The sequence below is a fragment of the Camelus bactrianus genome, chromosome 26, assembly GCF_048773025.1.
Source record: "Camelus bactrianus isolate YW-2024 breed Bactrian camel chromosome 26, ASM4877302v1, whole genome shotgun sequence".
NCBI classification, from domain to species: Eukaryota; Metazoa; Chordata; class Mammalia; order Artiodactyla; family Camelidae; genus Camelus; species Camelus bactrianus.
In genome coordinates, this window is record NC_133564.1 from 29,498,394 (window position 1) to 29,522,189 (window position 23,796).

Consider the following 23,796-nt stretch of genomic DNA (forward strand, 5'->3'; position numbering starts at 1 on the left):
TCTCATCCTGGTCTCCCGGCAAAGGACCCCGGGAAGAGGATCTCGGAAATAGGCAGCGTTTTCTGCAATCCTTGAGGGCGGCGGGGGCGGCACAAACGGCGCGGGCGGCTGACGTAGAAGACCCGCGGGGCGGCCCCGGAATGACAAAAAGAGCGCCCACGCACTCGAGCCCGTTGCTTTCCGCGGTGACCTCCCCAAGATGGCGCTGCCGAGGGGGGCGGGGCCGCTTGCCACACGGCCAAAGTCCCGCCTCTGCGCCGACAATTGGCTGAGACGACTTGGTGGTGAGCGGTGATTGGGCCACTCGGAGACGTGAGCTGGGCGGGACCGGAAGGGGTCTCAGCCTAGGGTGCTGAGGGTCCGGGGCTGGACCTTGGTCCCTGGGGGATGTGGAGAGCTGGCAGTATGTCGGCGGAGCTGGGAATCGGGTTGGCTCTGCGGGCAGTGAACGAGCGCGTGCAGCAGGCTGTGGCGCGGCGGCCGCGGGTGAGGAAGGGGACCGCGTGGGGACGTTGGGCGGCCGCTTTGAGGAAGGGGGACACCTGCATGGGAATGGGTCGTCACGGTGACGCAGAGCGGTCTCCCGGAGGGGCGGGATCTGCCCGCCGCCTTGGCATTGGCGCAGGTTGCAGAGCCCCCAGAAGGCTAGGAAAGGACTTCCTCAGCGACCTCGCGTCGAGTCTGTCAGGTTTTCTGGAGGTAGGCTCAGTTGAAACAGAAGGTATTGCTGCCCCGGGAAAATGACCAGTCTCCAGGTATCAAGACCCTTCCCCGTCCCATGCCTGTGCCCAGAGGCTGCAAGAGACGACGTCCACTAAGGAAGCGCCCAGAAGAGGCCAGATCAGCCGGAGATCACGTGTGTGGCAGCGCCTTAGCTAGTAGTCACTAAATGTCAGTTTCACCTGCAGGCGGAGAGGGTGGATTGACCAGATTTTTGGAAGCACCAGAGCTGCACTTGCTCGTTTGGGGCAGGAGGGAACTGACATCCAATCTCAACTAGTTTAAGGGGAGTTTTTTTTTCCTTCATATGTGTATTTTGTCTCCTCTTGGAATTTAATTAGACCAGAGATCAATATCTGCCCCTCCTCGGTGCAAGTTTAAGGTGAACGGTGTGGAGTGAGACAGACTTGAATAGAGGTCAAAGGTTTCCCTGGCCGAGGATTTATGGCATCAGAGCTCAGAATGCTTGCCTGGAGACAGAAGACCTGTATTAGTACAGCCTTTCCTTGGCTGTTAATTAGATTAATTAGGCTGTTAATTAAGTAATTAGGCTGTTAATTACCTGGAACAAGTCACTTAACTACTCGGGCCCTCAGTTTCCTCACCTGTACTGGCAGTGGAAAGCTCAGAAAGCTCTAAGCTCCCTTCTGGCATTAATGTTTGTGATTCCCCAAGAAAAAGCTAGAGATTCGCCTAGTAAACATCACACTAGGGGGTTCTCCCAGTGTAGCTCTCAGGCAGACGGGCTGCCTGTTCCACCATTTTCCTCTGGAAACTGTCCGTGCATCAGCATAATCCTAAGAGTTCTGACATGCCCCATGAAAGGTTGGCAGCAGCCCTCAGAAGGAAGGGGAAACTCTTTGCTGATTGATTGAACTCCTCAGGCCCTCTGAGTGCCCTGTGATTTCGTAAAAATCCCAGAGGGTGATGGGGTGCATGAACACTGAGCTAGATGGGGATGGGTGAGTCTCTTCTCCATCTCAATTTGGTTGCAGTAGAATGCAGGGAAGCCCTGCTTTTTACTTAATGGCCATGAGCAAGGGGGTCAAGAGGCCTAATCCTGAGTCCAGCATCTTCGGTGTCCCTGCCTCAACTCTGCCACTGGTTCTCGATCAGACTGAGCAGTAAATTAGAGTTACACTAGGTGGGTTGCTTTTGAGAGGGTATGTGGGCAATATGAATCGTTACACCAGGACTGGGGTGAGTTTCCCAAAACGGTTAATCTTGGGGTTTCAGAAGCCAGAGATGGCCTCCTTTCTGGTCAGAGAGTGATGCCCTCCCTTAATGACGTGATTCTTAAACCTCCAACCTTGTTACGCAAGAGAATCATCTGGAGAGTTTGTTTTAAAGGAGATTCTGAGACTCCAGCCAGAGATGCAGATCCAGTGGGTCTGGAGTGGGACCCAGATGGTGCTGCCGCAGTCAGTCCAAGGCCACACTTTAAGGAACTGCTCTTTTACCTGCTGGCCCAGCTCTCCTGAGAGAGAAAGGTCTCTCGCTAGATATTAAGGTGGCTAACATTAGATTTAGACGCCGTGCATACGGTAGACATTTGATCAACATTATTTGATACTGATCTCCTTGCAGTTGGAGAAAAATGGATCTTACCAAATGCCAAGTTAAAGACCTGTGCAGATCTCCTCTACCAAGTTAGCCTCTAAGACTCATTGGGATAATATTCCCAGACGTTCACTCATCTGGCTCTTTCCCTCTTGGCAGGAACTTCCAGCCATCCAGCCCCGGGTAGTAGCGGTCAGCAAAACCAAACCTGCAGACATGGTGATTGAGGCCTACAATCATGGCCAGCGCACTTTTGGGGAGAACTACGTAAGAGCCCTTTTCCAAACTGCCCTTGGAAGAGTCATGTTTGCCTGGCTTCTGACTCATTCTGTTTTTACCCTTTAGGTTCAGGAACTGCTCGAAAAAGCATCCAATCCTAAAGTAAGTGGAATCTGAATTCTTTAGTTTGTACCTAAATCTTGGCTCTTCAGTTGAAAATGAGACCCACGTTGGTGGCTGAGTTTCAGAGCTGGAGGTCAGGCTGAAGGTAGAAATGTCTACATTCTTCTGAGCCCCAGATATTTCTCATCTAGATTTTCTTTCTTTATTGAGACCATATTTTTCTCCTTTGTGGCTATTTGAAAAGGGTGATTTTAGGAGCTTGCTTTAATCGTGGATCCTTTTGAGATTTGAAAGCTTTAATCGGTTCATTCTTAATGGGAAATATCTGGAGGAAAGAGGACGCTGAGGGGAACATGGAAGAGAAATGAACAGAAGAAGCCTTGGGTTTTTCTGTCAGTATCCTCAGGAACCTGCCGGAAGATGGTGATGGTGGTTTATTGCATAGACAGGAAAGGTCAGAAAGGAATGTGCAAAGTATCTGAGCCAACAAGGCCCCCACACGTGTTGGAGTCAAACATGTTTACCTCTTTCAGATTCTGTCTTCGTGTCCTGAGATCAAATGGCACTTCATTGGCCATCTACAGAAACAAAATGTCAACAAATTGATGGGTAAGATGAAACCCTAAATATGAAGACAAAATTTCCTCATCAATGTATCACAGTACCTTCTGTGGAAGAGAGAACAGATTTTAGAGTAATCCTAATTCACCATTTGTGCTTTGCAGTTTCTTGTAGGAAAGAAATCTTAGTTCTTAGTATAAGGAGAAAACATCATGACAGGAAGAGAGTGAACTCACAACTGACTGGGTAATATAAACTTGGAAACCTACCCTACCTCACGTTAGGTAGTTTTTGGTGGTCTTTGAAATAAATTATAAGGAATTGAAGCCCTTAAAATTTTTCGGCTGGCAAAGAAAACATTTTTTGTCCTTTTCCCTTTAAATAAAAGGCCACAGTAAATAAAATATAATAATATACAGTAGTACAAATGCAACCTACTGCAAGTATAATATATAATAGTACAATACAGTATACAGTGAAATACAGTAAATAATGTAAAAATAAGAATTAACTATAGGAAAACTTAACTGCATGGCACAGGTGGAGAGCTTAAGTAACTGAATACTTATTTCTCTCAAGGTGTCAAAATTAAAGTAACCTGTATTTATTTTTTGAAACAGCTTTATTGAAGTGTAATTGACTTACAATAAATTGCATATATTCAAAGTATGCAGTTTGATAAGTTTTGGCATCTGTTTGTACTTGCGAAACCATCACAACAATCAAAATCAGAATGGCCATCATCAAAAAGTCTACAAATAATAAATACTGGAGAGGGTGTGGAGAAAAAGGAACCTCCTACACTGTTGGTGGGGGATTGAAGTTTGGTGCAGCCATTGTGGAAAACACTTTGCTGTACCCCTGAAACTGACAGTGTTGTAAATCAACTCTACTTATTTGAAAAAAAAAAAAAAAAAAGAAATAATACGTATAAGGTGATTAACATATTGCCTGGAGGATTTCAGTGTTTATTAAAAGTAAGCTGCTAATGTTGCTTCTGTTTTGTTGTTTTTTAATCTGAGGCAAGACCAATACTTCATGTCACATGCATCTTTGGGAAAGAAGGTGGTTTTGATGACTTCAGCATCTCCCTGAGCTGTCAGGGGGCGGGTGGTTCTGATGTTCTTGTTGAGTAAGAGCACCCCCATCCCAGGAAGCTGGAGAACGTGGGGATGTCATGCCAGGGGGGCACTTCGGCTTTCCCTGTTTATCCCTTCCTTATTGTCACCTTGGCCTGTTTCAGTTTGAACCGAGATTTAACCAGATCAGGCCTGCCATGTGTAATCTCTATGGTTATCAGCTTCTTTTTTTTTTTACTGAAGTCTAGTCAGTTTACAATGCTGTGTCAATTTCTGCCGTACAGCATCATGTTTCGGTCTTACGTGGACATACATAGATGCCTTTTCATATTCTTTTCATTATAGGTTATTACAAGGTATTGAATATGGTTCCCTGTGCTGTACAGTAGGACCTTGTTGTTTATCTGTTTTATATATAGTAGTGTGTATCTGCTAATCCCAAACTCCTAATTTATCCCTCCACTTCCCCTACCTGGTAACTATAAGTTTGTTCTCTAAGTCTGTGAGTCTGTTTCTGTTTTGTAAATAAGTTCATTTATGTCATTTTTTTAGATTCCACATATAAGTGATATCGTATGGTATTTTTCTTTCTCTTTCTGTCTCACTTCACTTAGGTCCATCCATGTTGCTACAAATAGCATTATTTTATTCTTTTTTGAGTAGTATTCCATTGTATAAATATACCACAACTTCTTTATCCAGTCATCTGTGGATGGACATTTAGGTTGCTTCCATGTCTTGGCTGTTGTAAATAGTGCTGCTGTGAACATTGGGGTGCAGGTGTCTTTTCAAATTAAGAGTTCCCTCCGGATACATGCCCAGGAATGGGATTGCTGGATCATACAGTATCTTTATTTTTAGTTTTTTAAGGAATCTCCATACTGTTTCCCACAGTGGCTGCACCAATTTACATTCCCACCAGCAGTGTAGGAGGGTTTCCTTTTCTCCACCCCTCTCCAGCATTTATCGTTTGTGGACTTTTAAATGATGACCATTTGACTGGTGTGAGGTGACACCTCATGGTAGTTTTGATTTGTATTTCTCTGAATTACCAGCTTCTTGAAGTATGTGGACGGATACGTGTGCCTGTTGACGGCGGTGTGTCATTGCTTCCCTGTCTTCGTTTGTCTTTTGCAGTTAGACAGCATTGCAACATTCGAGCACATGTCTAGCAAACCGGTACCATCAGTATTCTTAGTAGAACTGAGACTTAACTTTTTTCTTCCTGGGAAATCACTTTTCCATCCACCAAGAAAAGATTGGTGGGGTGTTGCTTGTCGTGAGTGGGTGAATGAAGAATGACCTTGCCTCTTTCTCGTCACAGCTGTCCCCAATCTCTTCATGCTGGAAACAGTGGATTCTGTGAAGCTGGCAGACAGAGTGAACAGTTCATGGCAGAAGAAAGGTGCTCTCGAAAGGTTAAAGGTTATGGTCCAAATTAACACCAGTGGAGAGGAGAGTAAGTGACCAGACCTGGACTGAGGGTTTTCTTCCCCTAGGATGGTCGGGGCTCAGGAAGAATGGTGGGTGGAAGCATTTGAGCTCCGATCACAGGAGGAAACCACAGACATTTAAGTTAGCTGTCGTATGTAGGGTCTCGGTGGCATGGTGACGTCCCAGCCAGTCCGCGTGTAATTCTTTAACACGTCATGATTTGTTACTTCTTAATTTTTGAGGAGGGAGGTAAGGGGAATCAAGAAGGGGACTGTGTGCTTTGGATTTTTGTTTGTTTTTTTGTGTGTGTTTGTTTTGGTGGAGTTTGGGTTTTTGTGGGGGGTTTTTTGAGTTTTGTTTTTTTTTTTAAACGGAGGTCCCCTTGTCTGAGAGTCGCCTCCTTGCTCATAGGAGGGGGCAGGAAGAGAACTTGCGTCTGGCTTCTTAAAACATCTTGTGGGCGTGTCTTCTGTTTCTTTTTGTGAAGGCAAGCACGGCCTGCTCCCTTCAGAGACGGTGGCCATGGTGGAACACATCAACGCCAAGTGCCCCAGCCTGGAGTTCGTGGGGCTGATGACCATAGGAAGCTTTGGGCACGATCTCAGTCAAGGACCGAATCCAGACTTCCAGGTAGTCGGGGCTGGGATGGGGAAGCATCCAGTGAGGTGCTGCAGCAGGGCTGGCTGCACACGCCACAGACATCCCAGACATTACCACCCTCTCCTGAGCCCTTCTCGTGTGGAGAACGGAGCAGGTCCCAAGCCCCCGCAGATCTTTCTCAGCTGGGCTGAACCTGCCTGACACAGTCTTTAGAGAAGGGGGTTTCCAGCCTCCTCTCCAATGACTACCCATTTCCTTGAAAGTCAGAGAATTCGCTAAAAACCCTTTCCATAACTTCTGGTGATTTTGATGGGCCTTGAGACCATGAGGAATCAAGAAGTCATCTTTGTCAGAGATATTCAGATCCAGCCACTCTCAGGCGTCCTCAGAGGAGACGGATAAAATGGGCATCGCGCTTGTCTTTCTGGCAGGTGTTACTGTCCCTCCGGGAGGAGCTGTGTGGAAGGCTGAGTGTCCCTGCTGACCAGGTTGAGCTGAGCATGGGCATGTCCGCCGACTTCCAGCACGCGGTAAGTTCCTCCTGGGCGCCCGCGGGGGCCTCAACATCGGGTCCCAAAGGCCACAGCAAGAGTCCGTTTTTGCTGGAGAAACCTCTGAAATGCTTCACTGTAGCAACAGGGCGCCCAGTAGCTATGGTTCCCCACCCCCCACTCTAATGTCCCCCAGCCCCTTCTCTTTTGAAATGAAAATGTATAGAAATTCTAGCCTGACACATAATTCTTTAAAACACAGTGGAATCTAAAGGAAAATAAGAAGAAATTAAACGACAGGTTTTTAAAAGGACATTTCACGATGTACATGCTTGGGCTTGGTTATGTGTCAGTCAGTCACGATGAAGTCTGCTGATGCTTGAAGGCTCATGTAGGTTCACCGTGAAGGCAGCAGCTGTAAATATATACTGATGTACGTGTGCTGTGTTGGCAGCGCAAATCCGCAGTCTCCCGGAGCACTAAATAACTTGATAAAGTCCCCCAGGTCAGAGTTTAAACTTCCCTCTGGGTATACAGAGGTGGTTTCAGTCCCTAGTTTGCACTCCACCCAGTAAACGTTGGTCCCTACTCTGGAATAGGAGAATGTATTAAATGTATTAAATCAGTGCTCAATTACGTGGAGGTTTTTCCATCTACGTGGCCACGACTCATGAGAAAAGGGAATGGGCTGGAAGACAGCTCCTCGTGGTGCAACTCTGTCCCCGTCTGCTGTCCCTGTCCCTTCCCTGCTAAGTGCCAGTCACAGTCCCCAGTCTCTGCGAAACCCAAAGAAATCCTTACTTATTTCTTACACACCGTGTCGGGGGTCATACTGCCGCCAGGGAGAACCAGTGCCCCCTCGTCCTTGCTGCGTCTTCATTCTTTTTCCAGAAGCCTCTCGAATGAGGCATCTGCTGCATTTCAGTCTTTTCAACTCAGCCCTCGGTACTCATTTCCACAGATCGAAGTAGGATCTACAAATGTCCGCATAGGAAGCACCATTTTTGGAGAGCGAGATTACTCAAAGAAAGCCGCCCTGGACAAGCCCACAGCAGAGCTGAAGGCCCCAGCGCACACGCCTTGAGCGGGGCTCAGCCCGTGGGCTGGGTCCACAGAGGCAAGCTATGCACTCACCTGGGTTTCCACATCGATGGTCGATGTCCCCTACGTTACAGCACAGCCACACCCTCCTGGCCACCTGGAGAGAGCACACTGACGACTGTGTGGACTGTGTGCATTGATGGAAACCATCTCACTGAGTGTCTGACTCAGGAAGCTTGCTTCAAGTGGTGGCTATGGATTGGATTTGAGAAATCCAGACATGTCTGCAGAACGGATACCAGATCCACAGCCAGGAGTTGAGTTCAGCCTTGAACTCTGCCCAGAGGCACCACCCAACCCACGAATGCCCTTCCCAGGTTCAAACTCCATCATGGATACCTATAACCCTCCCAGAGTCAGAGGGATGGGAATCTGTCATCCACTTTAACAGGAAATGCCCTGTTAGCAAGTCCATACGAACCACCTCGAAGTAGGCATAACAGCAGTGCGGTTTCAGCCCCCAGGTTCCACCCCACCCAGTGAACATCTCTACTGCGGAATAGCAGTACAGGTAACTTCAGGAAGTGCCTGAAGTTAATCCTCCAAACCCACATAGTACTGATGAGACTTGTGTCATCGGCCAGCCTGTGGTGTGGACCCTGAAAATTACAGGGCAGCTAACACAAGCGGGCCTTGGGCCTTTCTGACCTCCTCCTCAAGAGACAGGACTTTGAGCTTTTCTCCCTGGTCCTGACAGTGATGAGAATTGAGTGATGCGCTTTCTCCTCCACCGCAGTTCCCGTTACAGCGGCCTCTTATCAAAGACCAGTGAATCCCAGAAATGAAAGGGTCCTTCAAAGCCAGTTCGGGGTCACAGTTTCAACAAGGCCTGGCTTTGAGGTCCCTGTTCCTGAGGAGCACTTTTTAGGCACATTTATAGCCTCCTCTCCCGACCAGATTTATAAGCCAGAATTTTGCAACTCTTTCTGACTGTTAAATTGAGTAGCAAGCTCTTCAAAAACCAGAAAGCGCAATTCTCAGATAGTCACAACAGATGACTTTAGTCTGGGTCGTTGTTTGTTTTCTAGATGAGGTTTTCTTATTTATTCAATCCCCAGGCTTTAATTTTATGAAATAACTTCCAGAACACAATGCTGCTGCCGAATGTAATTTTGTAAAACCTAACCCGTGACAATTCCTGGACTGTTTCAGTCAGAGCTACAGTGCGATATTTCAGAGCCTATTAAATAAAAATGTGAGTTTGAATGATGCCATCTGTGCCAATTGCAAAGCAAGTAAAAGATTTATTTTCTGTGATCTGGTGGAGTGAGTGAGTATAGAGGGGGAAGTGGGGAGCCACAGGAAGCTGCCGCGTCACTGGCATCATACCAGCTGCCTTTGGAGAAGGGCTTCCCTCGGGTCACAGATGCATCCAAAGCCACACCGTGGACGAAAGAGGGATTCTGCGTTTTGAGGGCAAGACAATGAAGTGTTGACATTTCAGGAATTACAAAACTAAAGGTTATCCCTTGCTGCGAGGAACTCTTTTAAATCGCCGCTAGATGGCACCGTTGGCTAACGCGGGGCGAGCGCTGGCGCTCCCCTGTCTGCGAATTACCTCTGAAGAGGCTTCACCCCTTTCTCTTAAGGCAGAAACAGGCTGGAGAGGACGCAGTGTTTCCCAGGTGATACGGCTGATTCTCACAGAGCCACGAGGTTCTCTCACACACCTCATTTCTTTGCAAACTTGGCTGAGGGTTCTGAGATTGGCTGTGGAACCTTTTGGGAGAAAATGGTCTCGTCTTAGCAACAGAGAGCTGTCTGGCTCGTGCCTGGACATCGAAAGCCAAGAAGGCGGAGAGCCCCAGGAGGCTGACTCAAACCCAGATCAGGAAGGGAGACCAAAGTACGTTGGTCCCATGTGCCCGCTGCAGGCTGGAGGGACCTTTGGCAGAAAGAAAACCGAGCAAAATTGTAACTTGGCCTTTTTTTTTTTGGAAGTGTAGTGAGTTTACAATGTTGTGTTAATTTCTGGTGTACAGCATAGTGATTCAGTTACACACATGTACATATATATATTCCTTTTCATATTCTTTTTCATTACAAGGTTATTACAAGATATTGAATATAGTTCCCTGTGCTATACAATAGGTCCTTGTTTGTTTATCTGACTTTGTCTTTTGTCACACGGACCGGGCGTGAGTACCCCCAGATCTTCATCAAGGCCGTGACAGTATCCCCAGCGAGTTTCCTGAGTGACAACATCACGCCTTCCCGGGTCAGACCAGCGCACAGCCCCTAAATCACCATCCCCTGTGACGTCTCATTTTACGCTTGTAGCGGCTGGTAGAGTGATTTAGGCTACTGGGCAGCGTCCCTTTGTGGACGGGGCCCCGAGGCCCAGAGAAGGTTCAGTGCGCTCCTTGCCTGAGTTCAGAGTGGGTTGGTGGCAGGACAAGAAATAAATTCAAGACCTTTGATTCCTGGTCCAGAGCTTGGTCCCCACACCACACTGGTATCTTTTGTTGTCTCAGGCTTTAATAATTAGTAAGCAGCGTATTCTTAGATTTATAAGCTTAATTTAAGAAAGCCTTATTATGGTAAAAGAAATGTATGTTTTCAGCCTGTAGTCATTGTGGAGAACTGATACATCTTCAGGCAGAACAAACTTGGAAACTACAAGCAGAAAGGATGAGGAGGAAGGAGAGAATTAAACCCAGCCAGAGTGGAATCCGCCTTCCCCTTGCCTTCCCTAACACAGACTCAAATGATGCCCTAGGCTGCAGTCCTCAGAGCCAGCAGAACTGTCCCCTCCTGTCCCCAGAGCTAGACAGCCGGTGAAGTCTGTTCCCCAAGGCTGGGCAACGAGGAAGGAGACCAAATGGGACATTCTGAAAATTCAGGACATCCTTGTCCTTCAGACAAGGTGGCCCTGGTCTTCCCATAGAAGCACTGAATTCAGGAGGAAGGACTCACCCACCAGTTCCTGAAGGGCTGCGATTAGCGTGGATGTGCAGTAGTGCACTTGAAATGATTTGCTCTGGGAACTGACTGTCTTTACCATGAAATCAGTTGAATGCTATTACATCAGCCTTGTGACTAAGGGTGAAAGAATCCAGCTGTCCACCAGGACGTTTTACTAATCTGCATCCCCCATTCCAAGAAGCGCAAAGGTAAAGAAAGGGGCTTTTCTTTCCACCCACTTTGCATCAACAACACCCAGTTGCACCCAGTTGGCACCCAGTATGTATATGCTCGGGCTGCGTGAGGTTGAGTAGCTATTTACAAGGTCAAGGGCCCTTAAACTTAAGTTCCTCTCCTGTGATCACGTCGAGGTCTCAAGGGACCTCAGAGCTAGCGCTGTCTTTCCTCTGAAGTCCAGCAGAGAGGCGCTGAAACGGTATGAAGTGGAGACAGAGGTGGGGGGTACTTTCGGCACCTTCTTTGGATTTAAAATGAATTTTACAAGCTCAAGTTTCCTGAGCTTTGAGCTCACGAAGGAGTAGAAGCCACCCTCTGAGTCCCGATCGCCTTCTCGGAGGTTCTTTCCGCCGGCTGGCCACGCTCCTGCTGGTGTTCCCCCCACCCACACGCCAGCAGAGCTAAGCTTGACCCAGCTGCCAATCTCCAAAATAAAATCAATGTGTGACCTTATTCACCAGCTGTACCGAAGAAACTAGCACAGACTAGGGCCAACTTTGAAGCCAAAAAGGGAAGATGAGAAGTTGGGAGAGGGAGAAAGAGGAGGGGTGAAAAAAAAACTTGGCTGGACATGAAAGGTGTCTTGTCTGTCTGTTCCCCATTAGGCGCAATTCTCTTGCAATCTGCAGGCTCGACATAATTCTCTTGACCAGAAACTCTCCAGAGAGATAGTGTCAAAAGGAAAAACAAACAGAATAGCATCTCTGACAGCAAAGTCACTTAAAAACCTATTTTGGGGATGGGGTTGGGAGGGAGCAATGTCTGCACGTTGGGGAGAGCGCTCCTCCCAGCAGGCCACGTAGGAGGACCACTTACCCCAGGACTGGACAGGGACAGGAGGGGGAGCCGGGGAGGTGACTGGGGAGCCAGGCTAGGAAGCAGAATCCCAGCTCCTCTGCCCTCCCAGCCCCTCTGAGGCCTCGAGATCTAACTTGTCTGGCTTTCTCAACTGTGCACTCAACACAAAACCCCAAGGTCACTGGGCGTTTTACAGCCTGCGGTGCACTGAGGGGACTTCAGAAGGATGATCTTAGAAAAAAGTGGTCCCAGTTTGTCCTAACTCCACTCCCCGTTTTCTGACGGTCCCCAGCAGCCACAGGCTGAGAGCCCAGCCATCACTGTAAGCCTGTTCTCCTCCACCCGCCTTTAAGCAAAGCCATCAAGTGTTCCAGAGGCCAGGCCCCACCCTTGCCTGCAGGAGCCCCGGGGGGTTAGGATTCTGGAGTCAGGGTGCAGGGCGGGAGAGGGCGCAGTTCTGCTCTTTGTTATAGAAGAGAGCTTTTTTGAAAGGAAGCAAAACTCATCAGAAGAAAAAAGTAAGAGCTTTTCCCTGCCTTTCGGACTTGTTTATTGCCAGGATATCTGATTTCAGCAGAGGAAGCCGGCACCGAAGCAAGGTTTTTATTGGCCGGGAGCAAGAGGAATTCAGGGTTTGCCTTTGATTTGGCTTCCCCAGAACGAGAGGTACAGAGGCGTCCTCTCTGCTTTGATGGAGCAGCTCTGTACTTTGGGGCCCCCCGAACTCCGATTCTGCAGCAGCAGCTAAAAAGCCCTCTGGAGGATGAGGGTGGAGGGCGGGGCCCAGAGTGAAAGGTGGCCTGGTGAACATTTCAGAGAGGATAGCAGAATAGGGGACAGGCGTTTAAAAAGTTCTGAAATTGGCTCCAGGGCTGTGCTCTCTGCCCCCCTCTCCCCTGAGTGGGGGCCTGAAGGAGGGAAGGTCTGGTTTGGATGAAAAGCACAGTGTGTCTAGTTGACAGAGCTCGGCGCGCTGCTCACGGGGCCGGGCCTGATGGTTTCAATGTGTGAGGAAGATAAAGGCAGGTCAGCTCTGCCCGCGGCACCCCTCAGCTGGGCCAGGGGCCCTGGGGAGGGGGTACCAGCTGGGCCACAGGCTCCAGTGGCTGCCACCCGGCCCCCAGGGCTCCCCACAGACACCTTCGTGCCCAGACAGCAGCTGTTTGGGGTCTGAAGCCCCAGCCAGCCTGATCTCACCCTCTGCCTCAGCCTCCCTGCCTCCTACTTATTTCCGAAGCGGGAGCATCTCCTCTGCGGGAGAAAGAGGGGTGTCCCTCCCTGGCTTCTGGGTGAGCCCAGCTGTCTCAGCCTCTCCCTTTTCTCCTCTCTGCATCCTGTTTCTGTCTTTCCCTGTGACCCCCCCCATCACTCTTCCCCCACAAACCACTGGTGACAGGAAGGGCCCCGAACCTGAGGGCTCCAGGTGTCCTTGCTTTACTGTTGGGCCCGTCGGCGGGTGGGAGTTTGCTGTCAGTGCGGGACCTCGGAGGCGGGCGCTGTTGGTACAGGGCAGCCCCACTGGCAGGAAGATGATGTGGCCTGGGTGTGGTCCTCTTCCCATTTCCAGGTTTCTGACCAGAAGGTCCACGGGAGAGCCACCTTCCTCCTCTCCCCAGGCCTCACAGCCGGCCGCGTGTGCCTGGGTGATGGATTGCCGGCCTGTCTCCTAAGCCGAGCAGGCAGGCTCCCTGGCCGCGGTGTGGGCTGTACCCGGCCAGGCTTTGCTCACCTGCGAGGCCCAGGTCCCCTTTGGCAGCCACTGTGCCGTTTGGCACTGAGAGCTTGAGTCCCAGGGCCTCGCGGGGGCCGGGGGTGGGGAACGGGGAACAGGCCTCTCACTGTGTCCACTTCAGGGAACCCAGGCATCAAAAGGACTTTGTGCAGTGGGTTGGGGAACATACTCGCAGGGAGAGGAGCTGTAGAAATAGATGGAGAGGGACTGCGCTGAGGGCGGGGAGCTGTGTGCACGCGCACACACACACTCGTACACACACGCACACACAGCTGTGAGGCTTGCTCCAGGATCTGACAGCAGTTCCCTGCCTTGGTTCCCTCATCTGTAAATACGGGTGATAATGAGAGCATCTGTCTCACGGGGTCCTTGTGACATTTAAACGAGATACAGCACGTGAAGTGTGCACGGAACCAGCACACGGGGAACGCTCAGGACCGTTGGGGAGCACGGGCTGGACCCGGCAGGCTGGGCTTTGTGGTCAGTTTGAATCTCCATGGAGGAATGGGGCGGAGCTCTGATGGATGGAGCAGATAAGGACTGTCTGCCTTCATAAACGAAACATGATTCCCGGAGGAGGCCGAGGAGGAAGGGAACCCTCCAAGAGGCGATTAGAGCTCTCAGTGTCTGACAAGCTCCGGGGTCTCTCACCGGGTACAGCTGACAGGAGGAGGCTGGACGTGGGGCGGGGGAAAGGCCAGCTGCCCCTTCACACGCTGGCCGAACATGGACACCCAAGCCTCCTCTTCTGGTCCCCCTAGCTTGAAACTAAAAACCTCGCTTGAGACTGGGGCATAAAAACAGCAAAATCAGCCCAGAGTGAAACCAAAACTAGACACTGGCTCACACACCCTGGGCGTCGAGACTCCAGGGACACACCCTCCCTCTCCAAGTGCAGCCCCGGGACGGGAGGCCCAGAGCCAGGGCCCCTCTGCTGCGCTTCTCCCAGCCTCCCCTCCAGCTCCACGGCCTCCCAGGGCCCAAAGGCAGCCCAACAGGTCTTAGGGACTAGAGCCCACCTCTTGCACAGAAGCCTGACCTTGACCATCCAGAGAGAGATGGAGAGAGGGAGAGGGGGATGCTCAAAGAGGGCAGGAGAAGGGGAAGGAAAAGCAGAGAGAAGGGAAAAGAAGCAGAGGGAGCCCCTGGCCAGACAGGCATCAGCAGGACAGCTGCCACCAGGGGTCTGGGTTCCAGACAAAGACAGACTTTTCCAGCAAATCAGAAATCCACCCTGCCAGGCCACTGCTTGGCCTCAGCTGTGAGAGCGTTTCTCTGAGGCGCCCCTCAACCTCCCGTGACTGGAGGGGCTGCCCATCCACTCCAGGCGGTGGGTAGTGACCCATGGGAACAGGACGGTGGTACCCGGAGACAGTGACAGCGACCAGAGAATCAGGCTTGAGCATCTCAGGAGAGCCACCGGGAGGGGAAGCTCTTGAAAGCTGGATTTGCAAACCCACTCCCAGGTAGGGACTCTCCCTCAGGTCCGAGGCCTCCTTCCGGGGCTGTTTCTACAAAGAGTAGTGTCCTGTTTCTAAAAGCAGGACTGGGTAACAGCCGCCTCTGCCAGCAGGACTGGAAGGAGGCTGTGGCTTTTCATCATAAATTCTTCCACGCTATTTCATTTTTTCACCATATGCGGTATTCCTTTGATAAAAATAATTTTTGTAAATAGTGGTGAGGGCTGGGGGCTGGCTTAGCTCTAGACAAACCTGTGAGGTCGGCCTCAACCTCGGGTTCCCTGCTGCACAATTTGCAGAGGGACAGCCCTTCCCCACCCCAGCCCAGCAAACCCTGCAGGCTAGTCTGGATGGTCCTCCACCTCTCCACCTGCCCAGAATAACTCCCACAACTTCCTCCACCGGCTTTTTTGCTCCTCTTGTCATCTTCAGTGCTGCTTCAGGCCTCCCCAGGGTGGGAGGGGCCCAGGAGTGCTCCTCGGCCCTGGGTCAGGGGGGTCAGGGAGATCAGAGGGGGGCACCTGCCTGACTGGCCCACCACAGTGCAAGATGGCAGGTGGAGTGGGAGGGCGTCCGGAGAGCTGGGGCCACCCAGCTGCTCCACTGAGCACCCCTGTTACAGCGCAGAAGGGAGGGAGGCCGAGAGGGCCCTCCCAGCCACGCACTCACACAACACGCACTCACACACACACTCACGTGCACACACACACGTTACTTAACCTGAGTGCCAACGTCCTCATCGGTGAGAGAGAAGTACACAGACATCTGGGGCAGTGGTGAGGGTGGAAGAAAAACGCTGCACACAGAGTGCTCAGTGCCCAAGGGCCTCGATAAATGGCACCCTGTTCTTGCCCGTATTTTCTTTTCTACAACCTTGAAGCCACACGCCCACACACCTGTGTAAAATGCTGGCATCCCGCCACCATCTCTCCCCTCCACTGCCCCCTCCCCCCAGCCCACCCCCAGACACACACACACACACACACACACACACACACACACACACACACACACACACACACACACACACACACACACACACACACACACACACACACACACACACACACACCCTTCTTTTGGCCAGAACTGCTTCCTGCTTCCTGCTTCTCTTCTGTCCCGGGCCTGAATCCTCTGACCCCAGTGGGGCTCAGGGAGAGGGGTGCTGGCCTGCAACTGGGCCTCACCCTCTCGGCTGCCTCTGGGGAGAACAGGCTGTAGGTGGAACAGCCCCTGGATGGAGGGGTGGGCGGTTTCCTAGAACAGGGCATAGACCCTAAGGAGCCTTAGGACCAGGTGGGAAGCTAGGTGCCTCGGCCACAGAAAGACCTGACAAGAGGCCTCCTGGGTCCTGATCCACCTGGGAGACCCGAGGCAAGAGAGGTGTGCGTTGTCCCTGAGCTCAGAGGGGCCTAAGGGTTGGCCGGGGAGAGTCCGGAGCTGGGAGGGGAGGGTGCACCCTCCCACCCTCTCCCTTACTCCCTCTGACAGCTGGGGTCCGTCCTGTGTTCAGGCTCCTCCCTGCACAGGGGGAGGGAAGCTCCCAGCCTCCCTCCTGGCCTGGCCAGGCTGCTTATCCTCCAGACAGCTTAGCCCTTACTTCCTCTCCCAATTGATCCCCAGTGGAAACCAAGTGCTGCCCACCCCCATTACTCTCTCTAAAATGGCCGTCTTCCCTTCACAACGTGCAGCACAAAGTGTTGTTATAGACTCATCTGTGTCCTGGTTTGTGCCATCCCGGCCCCTCCTCCTGGACTGCCAACCCCGTGACAGCAGAAAGCTGGGTCCTCAGCTCCGAGCATCGCGGTGGGCCAGACTCTTGATTCTTTCCCCAAATCACACCCTTCCTGAGTCTTCACCAGCTTAGCAAAAGGTGATGCCACTCTCAGCCTAAGCCAGACACCTAGGGGTGGCTCTGGACACATTTTTCTCACTCCCCTCTGGTTGTTTCAGGGATCCCATGGGACTCAGGCTCCGCCCGCTCAGATCCCAGGTCCAGCCTCCCTTCGCCTCCCCCACCACCTCCCTCATCCGAGATGCCACAACGTGGCCACTGGACTGGTGTCCTGCTCCCTGTGCTCCTCCCACTGGAGTCGTCAGGGAGGAGATTTAAAAGGCGAATTCAGATCAGATCATTCCCTTTTCAAACCCCCTAGGCTTCTGTTCTCATTGAGAATAAAATCCGAAGTCCTGCCTGTGGCCCACAGTACCCCACGTGATGAGGTCAGAGGCCCCGTGACCGCTGCTCTTGTCTCCCCCTGGCTCATTACGCTCCAGCCACTCTGGTCCCTAACCCTCCCTGGACTGAACACAGCCACCGCTCTCCCACTTTGCTTCCACGTGCTGTGGCCTCTGCGTGCAATGCTCTGTCCCCCCGAATCCATGGGGCCTCAAGGGGAGGTAAGGGAATTTCTTGGGGTAATCGTTGAAAGCCCTCTCCTCCCCTGGAAATTATAAAGTGTGGCAGTTAAAACTTTGAACTCTGGAGTCCGGAGTGCCTGCTTCAAATCCTGGTTCTAGCACTGCCGAGCTGTGTATCCTTGGGCAAGTTACTATGAAGATGCCTCTTCCCCTCAATTCCCTGTCTATTAAAACAGGCATCCTCACCCTGTTATGAGGACAAAATGAGCTAATTCTTGTAACATGTAGTCACACGTGCCCAGCACGTAACAAGCACTCAAGTAGATACTGGCTGTCCTGATGTGCACACTCTCCTGTGCTCACTCTGGTAACCAGAGGGCGGGGACGGTGACCTTGACCCCATCTTCCACTCTCAGCTGCCCCCGGAGCGGAGGGTCTGGTCGAGCACAGGGTAAGAGACCCCAAATACTCCTTGACAAAGGGGAATGGGCTTTGAGGTTGGAGGTGAGAGGTTGACTAGCAGCCAGCACCTGGCAAAGGCAGGCTTCTTTAGCGAGGGGCTTAGAGGATGTGAAACCCCAGCCTCGCAAGGGGATAATTACGGTCTAGGAGAATCAGGTGGTTACACTTCTGCCCTAGACTGAACTACACTTTTGGTAAGCGCCCCCACCTCGCTTCAATCAGGATTATTCAGTCCCTATTAACCACGGTGCCTTATCCCTACTGTAGTAAGAGCCGATCACACGCTATCAGGGTGAAGCTTCCTAATCAGATACCCTGAGGTTGGGAAATAAATTTGAGTCATCCTTCTATCTCAGACAAACTTCAAAACAAAAAGATCTCGTGGAGGCAACTCATCCATTCCACCCCACGCCTCTGAGGACTGATAACCAGGAAGCTTTGTATGGACGAAGCTTGGAGTTGCTCAGGAAAAGAGAGCATTAAAGACGAATTGGAGGGTGAGTTTCCACCCCTGGCTCTTCACCACTCAATGATTCGTTCTTGTCATCCCTACTTATAAAACGGGGAAGTAACCCCACTCACTTTCCTGGGTGGGATAGAGGCCAAAAGTGATGATCAATAGGATGGGACAGGGTTTTGTAAATGTCTCCACCTCATACCTCATTCTTACCTGTAGACAAGCATCGCCTCATTAAATGTCATTTGGCTTCGATTCAGCCTCAGACAGCGGGTGTTTAAATGGAATTCCTTTCTGGATTTAAAGTGTCTTCCTTTTGCAAAAAAAGGAATGACAGAAAAGCTGTGTAACCCAAGCCAGAGGCCTCCTCTGCTCTTGTCTCTGAGAAGCCCCCTGGCCTGTGAGCAGGAGGGCTGGGTGGCAGACCTGCCTGTGGGCCGTGGCTCTGTGACACCCCTTCCTGGGAATGCAGGCCCAGCCCCTGCGGCCTGCCCTGCTTCAGGCTCCTGCTGTGGGAGGCCAGTCCCCTTCTCCCCACCTCCATTTGCAATCACTATTTATTTATCTTTGGAAGTTGAAGGAACCAGAGCAGGCAACTGGGAGAGACTTGTGGAGCCAGAGAGGGAAAGCAAAGCAGCCAGCGTCTGCCACCCACGCCAGGGAAAGAACCCACTTCCCTGCAAAGGGGGTGGGGGCTCGGCTGAAAGGCCACCATGCTCGGAAAGGTGCCACACGCCAGCAAGGCCAAGGGCACAGAAGGACGGTGATGGTCACCCTTTGGTGATCCTGCCCAGGGGTCCCCCAACTGAGGCAGCCTGCATCTCCACAGCAAAGGTGCTGTTAAGTGGCAGAAAAGGCAGTCTTTGTGGGGAAACTGAGGAATCGAACATGCAGGGCCACAGTTCAGTTTTCCTTCTGTCCCTAGCCCTGTTCCCAGCTTGCATTACAGTCCATCCAAGACCCAAGGCAATTTTCATCTCCATCTGCAGTTGTCAAAGTCAGAGCTGAGGACCCGGAAACTGAGTGCCCTGAGGCACCCCACCCCCCCACTCATTCTCATACATTCACAAACCAGGGGGCAGGCAGGGCCCCATTTTGACCCCAGAGATGAGATACCCCAGGATGTTAGGGGCCATGTCAGTCCTAGAACGGGTCCTCCTGACTCAGTGCCGTGTCCTTCCCACACCCAGCACAGATCCCTGCTTTTCTCTTCTCTGTTCCCCTCATTCCCACCGCCCCCACCCCAAACACAAACACACACACACGTACACACGCACACATAGGGATGTGGAAAAGGTAGGCAGCCAGATCTGGCCTGTCTGCCTTGGCCTTTGACCCCCTCCTTGGCCAATTGACATGCACCCCCCGCTGGGCGAGGTCACCCGGCAGCGAGGAGGGTCTGCACCTCCATGGTCTGTGGCTTGAATCCTGCAGTGGTTGCAGCAGGGCTGTGAGAGGGAGCGGGGCTTCCAGACCGGCCCATCAGGTCAAGGGCCAAGAGATACCCAGCCTCAGCAACCCCAGAGCGGTGAACAAAGTTCAAACCAAAACACGGACCACCAGACATCTCTGGTCAAGCCTACAGGTCAATGAAAGCCCCCAGAAACGTCGGGGTTCCAGCTGAACGGGCATGAGTCGGGGCGGGGCGGGGGGGGGTTAGGGGAAAGTGATGGCGGTTGGCTCTGAGGTCTGAGATGGGTTGTGGAGAGGAAGATTCCTGGCTCGGGGGGAGAGGGGCGGGAGGGAGAAGGAGACTAGGTCCAGGGCCAGTCGTGTGCAGGGGACACACTGGGCCTCCAGCCGGCTGGGCCGCCTTGGCTCCGAGAAGGGCAGCGGCCTTTCTGCGTATCGGGAGGCGCTAGGGCCTCGCGGACGGACGCGCTGGCGAGGGGAGGGCGCCCTCTCGGGAGGGCGGGCGGGGGCTGGCGGCGGCGGGAGCGGCGCCGCGCCGAGCTGCCTCCATCCATGGCACGGAGCGGCGGCGGCGGCGGCAGGAGCCCGGCGCGATCCGCTAGATCTCAGCCCTGCGCCGAGCAAGCAGGCGACGCGGAGGGGCCCGGCCTCAACCCGCCCGGGAGCGCCTCGCAGAGACTCGGGCCGCGCCGCCGGGGGCCGCCTGCTTTGCGCTGACAGCCGCGCCCGCGTCCTCCCCGCCGGGGCGCTCGCCGGACATGCCCCCGGGGCGCGGCGGCGGGGACCCCGGGGCTTGCCTCCGCCCAGGGCCCCCCGCCCCGCCCTCGGGCGCCCCGGGCCCTCGCTGAGCACGCCTCCCGCACGCCCGGGTCCCTCTGGCCAGCGCGCAGACGGGCCCCAGCGCTGTCGGTACCCGCGGGGCGATGGGCTGATGGGCGCCGCGGGACGCAGGATGCGGGGGGCGCCCGCGCGCCTGCTGCTGCCGCTGCTGCCGTGGCTGCTGCTCCTGGCGCCCGAGACCCGGGGTGCGCCCGGCTGCCCTGTCCCCATCCGCAGCTGCAAGTGCTCAGGGGAGCGGCCCAAGGGGCTAAGTGGCGGCGCCCCCAACCCGGCGCGCAGGAGGGTGGTGTGCGGCGGCGGGGACCTCCCGGAGCCTCCTGAGCCCGGCCTTCTGCCTAACAGCACTGTTACCCTGTGAGTACCCTGCTCCGCCGGCCCGGCCCGATCCCCGACGAGGGGGCGAATGGAGACCAGATGGGAGGGGTGGGAAAAGAGGGTCAGGGACGATGCCGCCACTTCCGAGACTCTAGGACAGGCCTGAGTCCAGAAGCTGAGAAGGGAGAATTGGAGAAGTAGGGGAAAGAGTAAAGTTCCAAGGGTGTAGAGGGAGGAAGGAGCTTAGGGGGCCGGGTGCGCCCCAAAGAGAGGCACCGCGAGCGCCCACTCACCTGCACAGGTGAAGGGGACTACGCGCTGGCGGGACGCCCACGCCCCTTGAGTTTCCAACTTGGGCTGATGTTGCGGACTTCGGGGACCTGATGTGGGTGGCATGGGGGAAGGCTCAGAAAAGATGAACGCCCGCGGCCGAGTAGGTGGCTGTGGTCATTACCACCGCGGACGCGTCCCTGACCGCACTGGAGGAGTCTCCTGGGTTCACCCCGCGGGCCTGGCTCCTCCAGGTGGGGGACGCTCCAGCCGACCCCGAAGCCTGCCAGCCTATATAGGACAGGCGGGAGGGTGGGCTCGAAACGCTCTGTCCTTGGGGTGCAGGCGCTTCTGGTCTAAATGAGACTCTGGCGTCCTGATTCCTCTTGGGCCCCTGTCCCGCCACGGGCATCTGTGAAGTGAGCTTTGCTCTGGGCCCTGCATCCCTCCCACTTCTTTCCCTCCCCGGATATAACATGAGCTTTGGCTGTTTCACGATTGACTTCTTAGCGCAAAGATTGCGAAGAAAGCAAGCTGGCTGAGGGGAAGGAACCGTCCTTCCGTCATCCCGTTTCCCTTCTCAGCCAGGGCCTTATTAAGCCCTCACTTTGCTGGCAACCAGCTTGGCTCTTTGCGCCGCAACCCCACCGCAAGCCGCCCCAATGGGGGGTCCGAAGTCTCCGCAACCGCAGTTAGCGACCCCTCCCCACCGCAAGGATTTCCTGCGCAGACCACGTGCTCGGAGCCCCACGCGTGCCGTGGAGTGGAGGGTCCGGCCCTAGCGGCGGCCCCTTCCTTTCCTGTCATGGATCCAAACTCCAAGCCGCTTCCCCTTCCCTGTCCTCCTGACCCCAGTGGCAACCGTTTCCCTACCGCCCCTTGCCCGGAGTTGGAGCTGGCTCACAGTCTGTCCGATTGTGTCCAGAACAATACAGTAACGCCTCTGGTTGGGTGAGTTCAGAGGCTGCCCGCTTCCTGACAGGACACAACTGGTCAGCCTCTGACGTTGACCGCCTGGCCTGCATTTTCCCAGCTGGGGTGGGTGTGTGTATGTGTGCATTTGGGGAGGTGGAAGCCGGGTGTCTGCTCTCTCCCACGTCCCAGCAGCTCAGGCATATGGTCATGGCCTGGGAAGGCAGCTGTGGCAGCCGATTCAGGTCCCTCAGAGGGTCCACTGGTGTTGAAGTGTCCAGACAGGCCTGGGCATTCCCCAGCCCACTCAGTTCTGGAGGAGAAAAATGCTTGCTGTGTGGAATGGCTGGGCGGGTGTCTGTGTGAGTCCCCGCTAGGCAGTGATAGTTGGGTTCTGGGGTGGGGTGGGGGTGGTGCGTACTGGATCTTGTGGCTAGGCTCACACACATGTGCTGGGATTAGGGAATACTAACATACTGAAGGCAGAAAGAAGGGGGGGAACCTTAAAAAAAGGTGGTTTTGCAGTACATCTTAGAATGATTTGGCAGCTAATGTTTTCCAGCCATAGCTAATTCCCATCGACCCACTCTGAGCAGAAAGCAGGGCCAACACTTGGTGAGAATTTGCTGGGACAGGGTGGCAGCCAACAGCTCAGCTAGCTCACCTTGCCATCCCAGACCATCCCCAGAAGGCCTCCTCCTGCCCCGTTTTCCCAGGCCACTGACCTACCTGGCTTATGGTACCTTCCAAAGGAACAGCCCCCCTGCGCCTAGCCAGACATCCCCAAGGACAACAGACAGGGCAAGTTGGAGCGGCCCCTGATAGCCCACTGACCCATCAGCCCCGGGGGCGACTAACACCAGCCACAGACACATCCCTTAGGCTCTCCCCACAGGCTCCACATAATCCCATCCTGATTGCAACCCTTCCCCCAGGCTGGCTTCTGAAGGGAAAAGAGCCCACGTTCTTCTTCAGCAGAAGGTGGGCAAGGATTCTCTGCTGGGGGCTCAGCGCCTCCAGCACACCAATCCCTACCCAGCGTCCATCTCGTGCATCTCGAGGGAAGAGGAAGAGGAGGGCTGGGAAGGGGATTCCACTGCTCCAGCCTGGCAGCCAAGAGAGGCTGCGAGCACCAGAACCTTCCCACCTCCCAGACTCCTCCTCCTTACTCTTTTGAAATTCTTTTTTTCCACACACATTTCCCCTTTCACCTCTTTGCCCATCACCTGGTGCAAACAACAGGACTTGAGCCAATAGTCTGCATTTTGACTTTGCCTTCCCTCTGCCTCTCCTGTTTTCCTTCAGAAAGGGCCACCAGCTCTCAGTCCCCTTCACACAGCACCCTGGCCGCATGGGTCCTCCGGGGGTCTCGGGCCCCCACCTTGGGAGACTGTTCAGGCAGAGAAAGTGCCAGATAAGGCGCCTGTCTGCAAGCAGCCTGCCGTCTCTGTTCAGCTGCCAAGCTGTTCAAGGGCAATCCTGTGAACCGTCCTGTTCATCTCACTGCAGCCCCTTCTACCTCCACCCTGTTATCTCAACTTCTGCCTTCTGTTTTTGTAGACTGCAGGCCCCCTCTCCCCATCCTTGGCTTTTTCCCCCTCTCTAATGGATTTTCATTCGCACTTTTCCAGGAAAGCAGAACTCTTGGCTTCCTTCCCAATCCATCTGTCCCTCCGCACCCCCCCAGGCTTACGGCCCAGTCCGCGGGGCAGCTGTGGGCACGAGTGTTCCCTGCCGTCCAGAGCAG

General features: G+C 53.5%; 2 protein-coding genes across 2 annotated transcripts in view; both read left to right on the forward strand.

Annotated features, from left to right (window-relative positions):
* Positions 1-318: 318 nt before the first annotated feature.
* PLPBP (pyridoxal phosphate binding protein) lies at positions 319-9,145 on the forward strand. Its single transcript, XM_010948036.3, has 8 exons — positions 319-486; positions 2,440-2,547; positions 2,626-2,661; positions 3,156-3,231; positions 5,587-5,721; positions 6,184-6,326; positions 6,728-6,826; positions 7,749-9,145. Exons 1-8 carry the CDS (start codon positions 388-390, stop codon positions 7,869-7,871), a joined length of 819 nt encoding a protein of 272 aa, XP_010946338.2. The 5' UTR covers positions 319-387; the 3' UTR covers positions 7,872-9,145.
* An 11,072-nt stretch (positions 9,146-20,217) lies between these two features.
* Positions 20,218-23,796, forward strand: part of ADGRA2 (adhesion G protein-coupled receptor A2) — a 33,836-nt gene continuing 30,257 nt past the window's right edge. The window contains exon 1 of the mRNA XM_074353265.1: positions 20,218-20,906. Within this exon, the coding sequence (XP_074209366.1) occupies positions 20,644-20,906 (263 nt within the window). The 5' untranslated portion in view covers positions 20,218-20,643. The remainder of the gene's footprint in view (positions 20,907-23,796) is intronic.

What these genes read in the sequence shown, in the direction of transcription:
- PLPBP (XM_010948036.3), top strand. Translation starts at nt 388, where the DNA reads ATGTGGAGAGCTGGCAGTATGTCGGCGGAGCTGGGAATCGGGTTGGCT. An exon ending in GCACTTTTGGGGAGAACTAC is followed by an intron (nt 2,548 to 2,625) that starts GTAAGAGCCCTT and finishes TTTACCCTTTAG; the next exon opens with GTTCAGGAACTGCTCGAAAA. An exon ending in AAATGTCAACAAATTGATGG is followed by an intron (nt 3,232 to 5,586) that starts GTAAGATGAAAC and finishes TTCTCGTCACAG; the next exon opens with CTGTCCCCAATCTCTTCATG.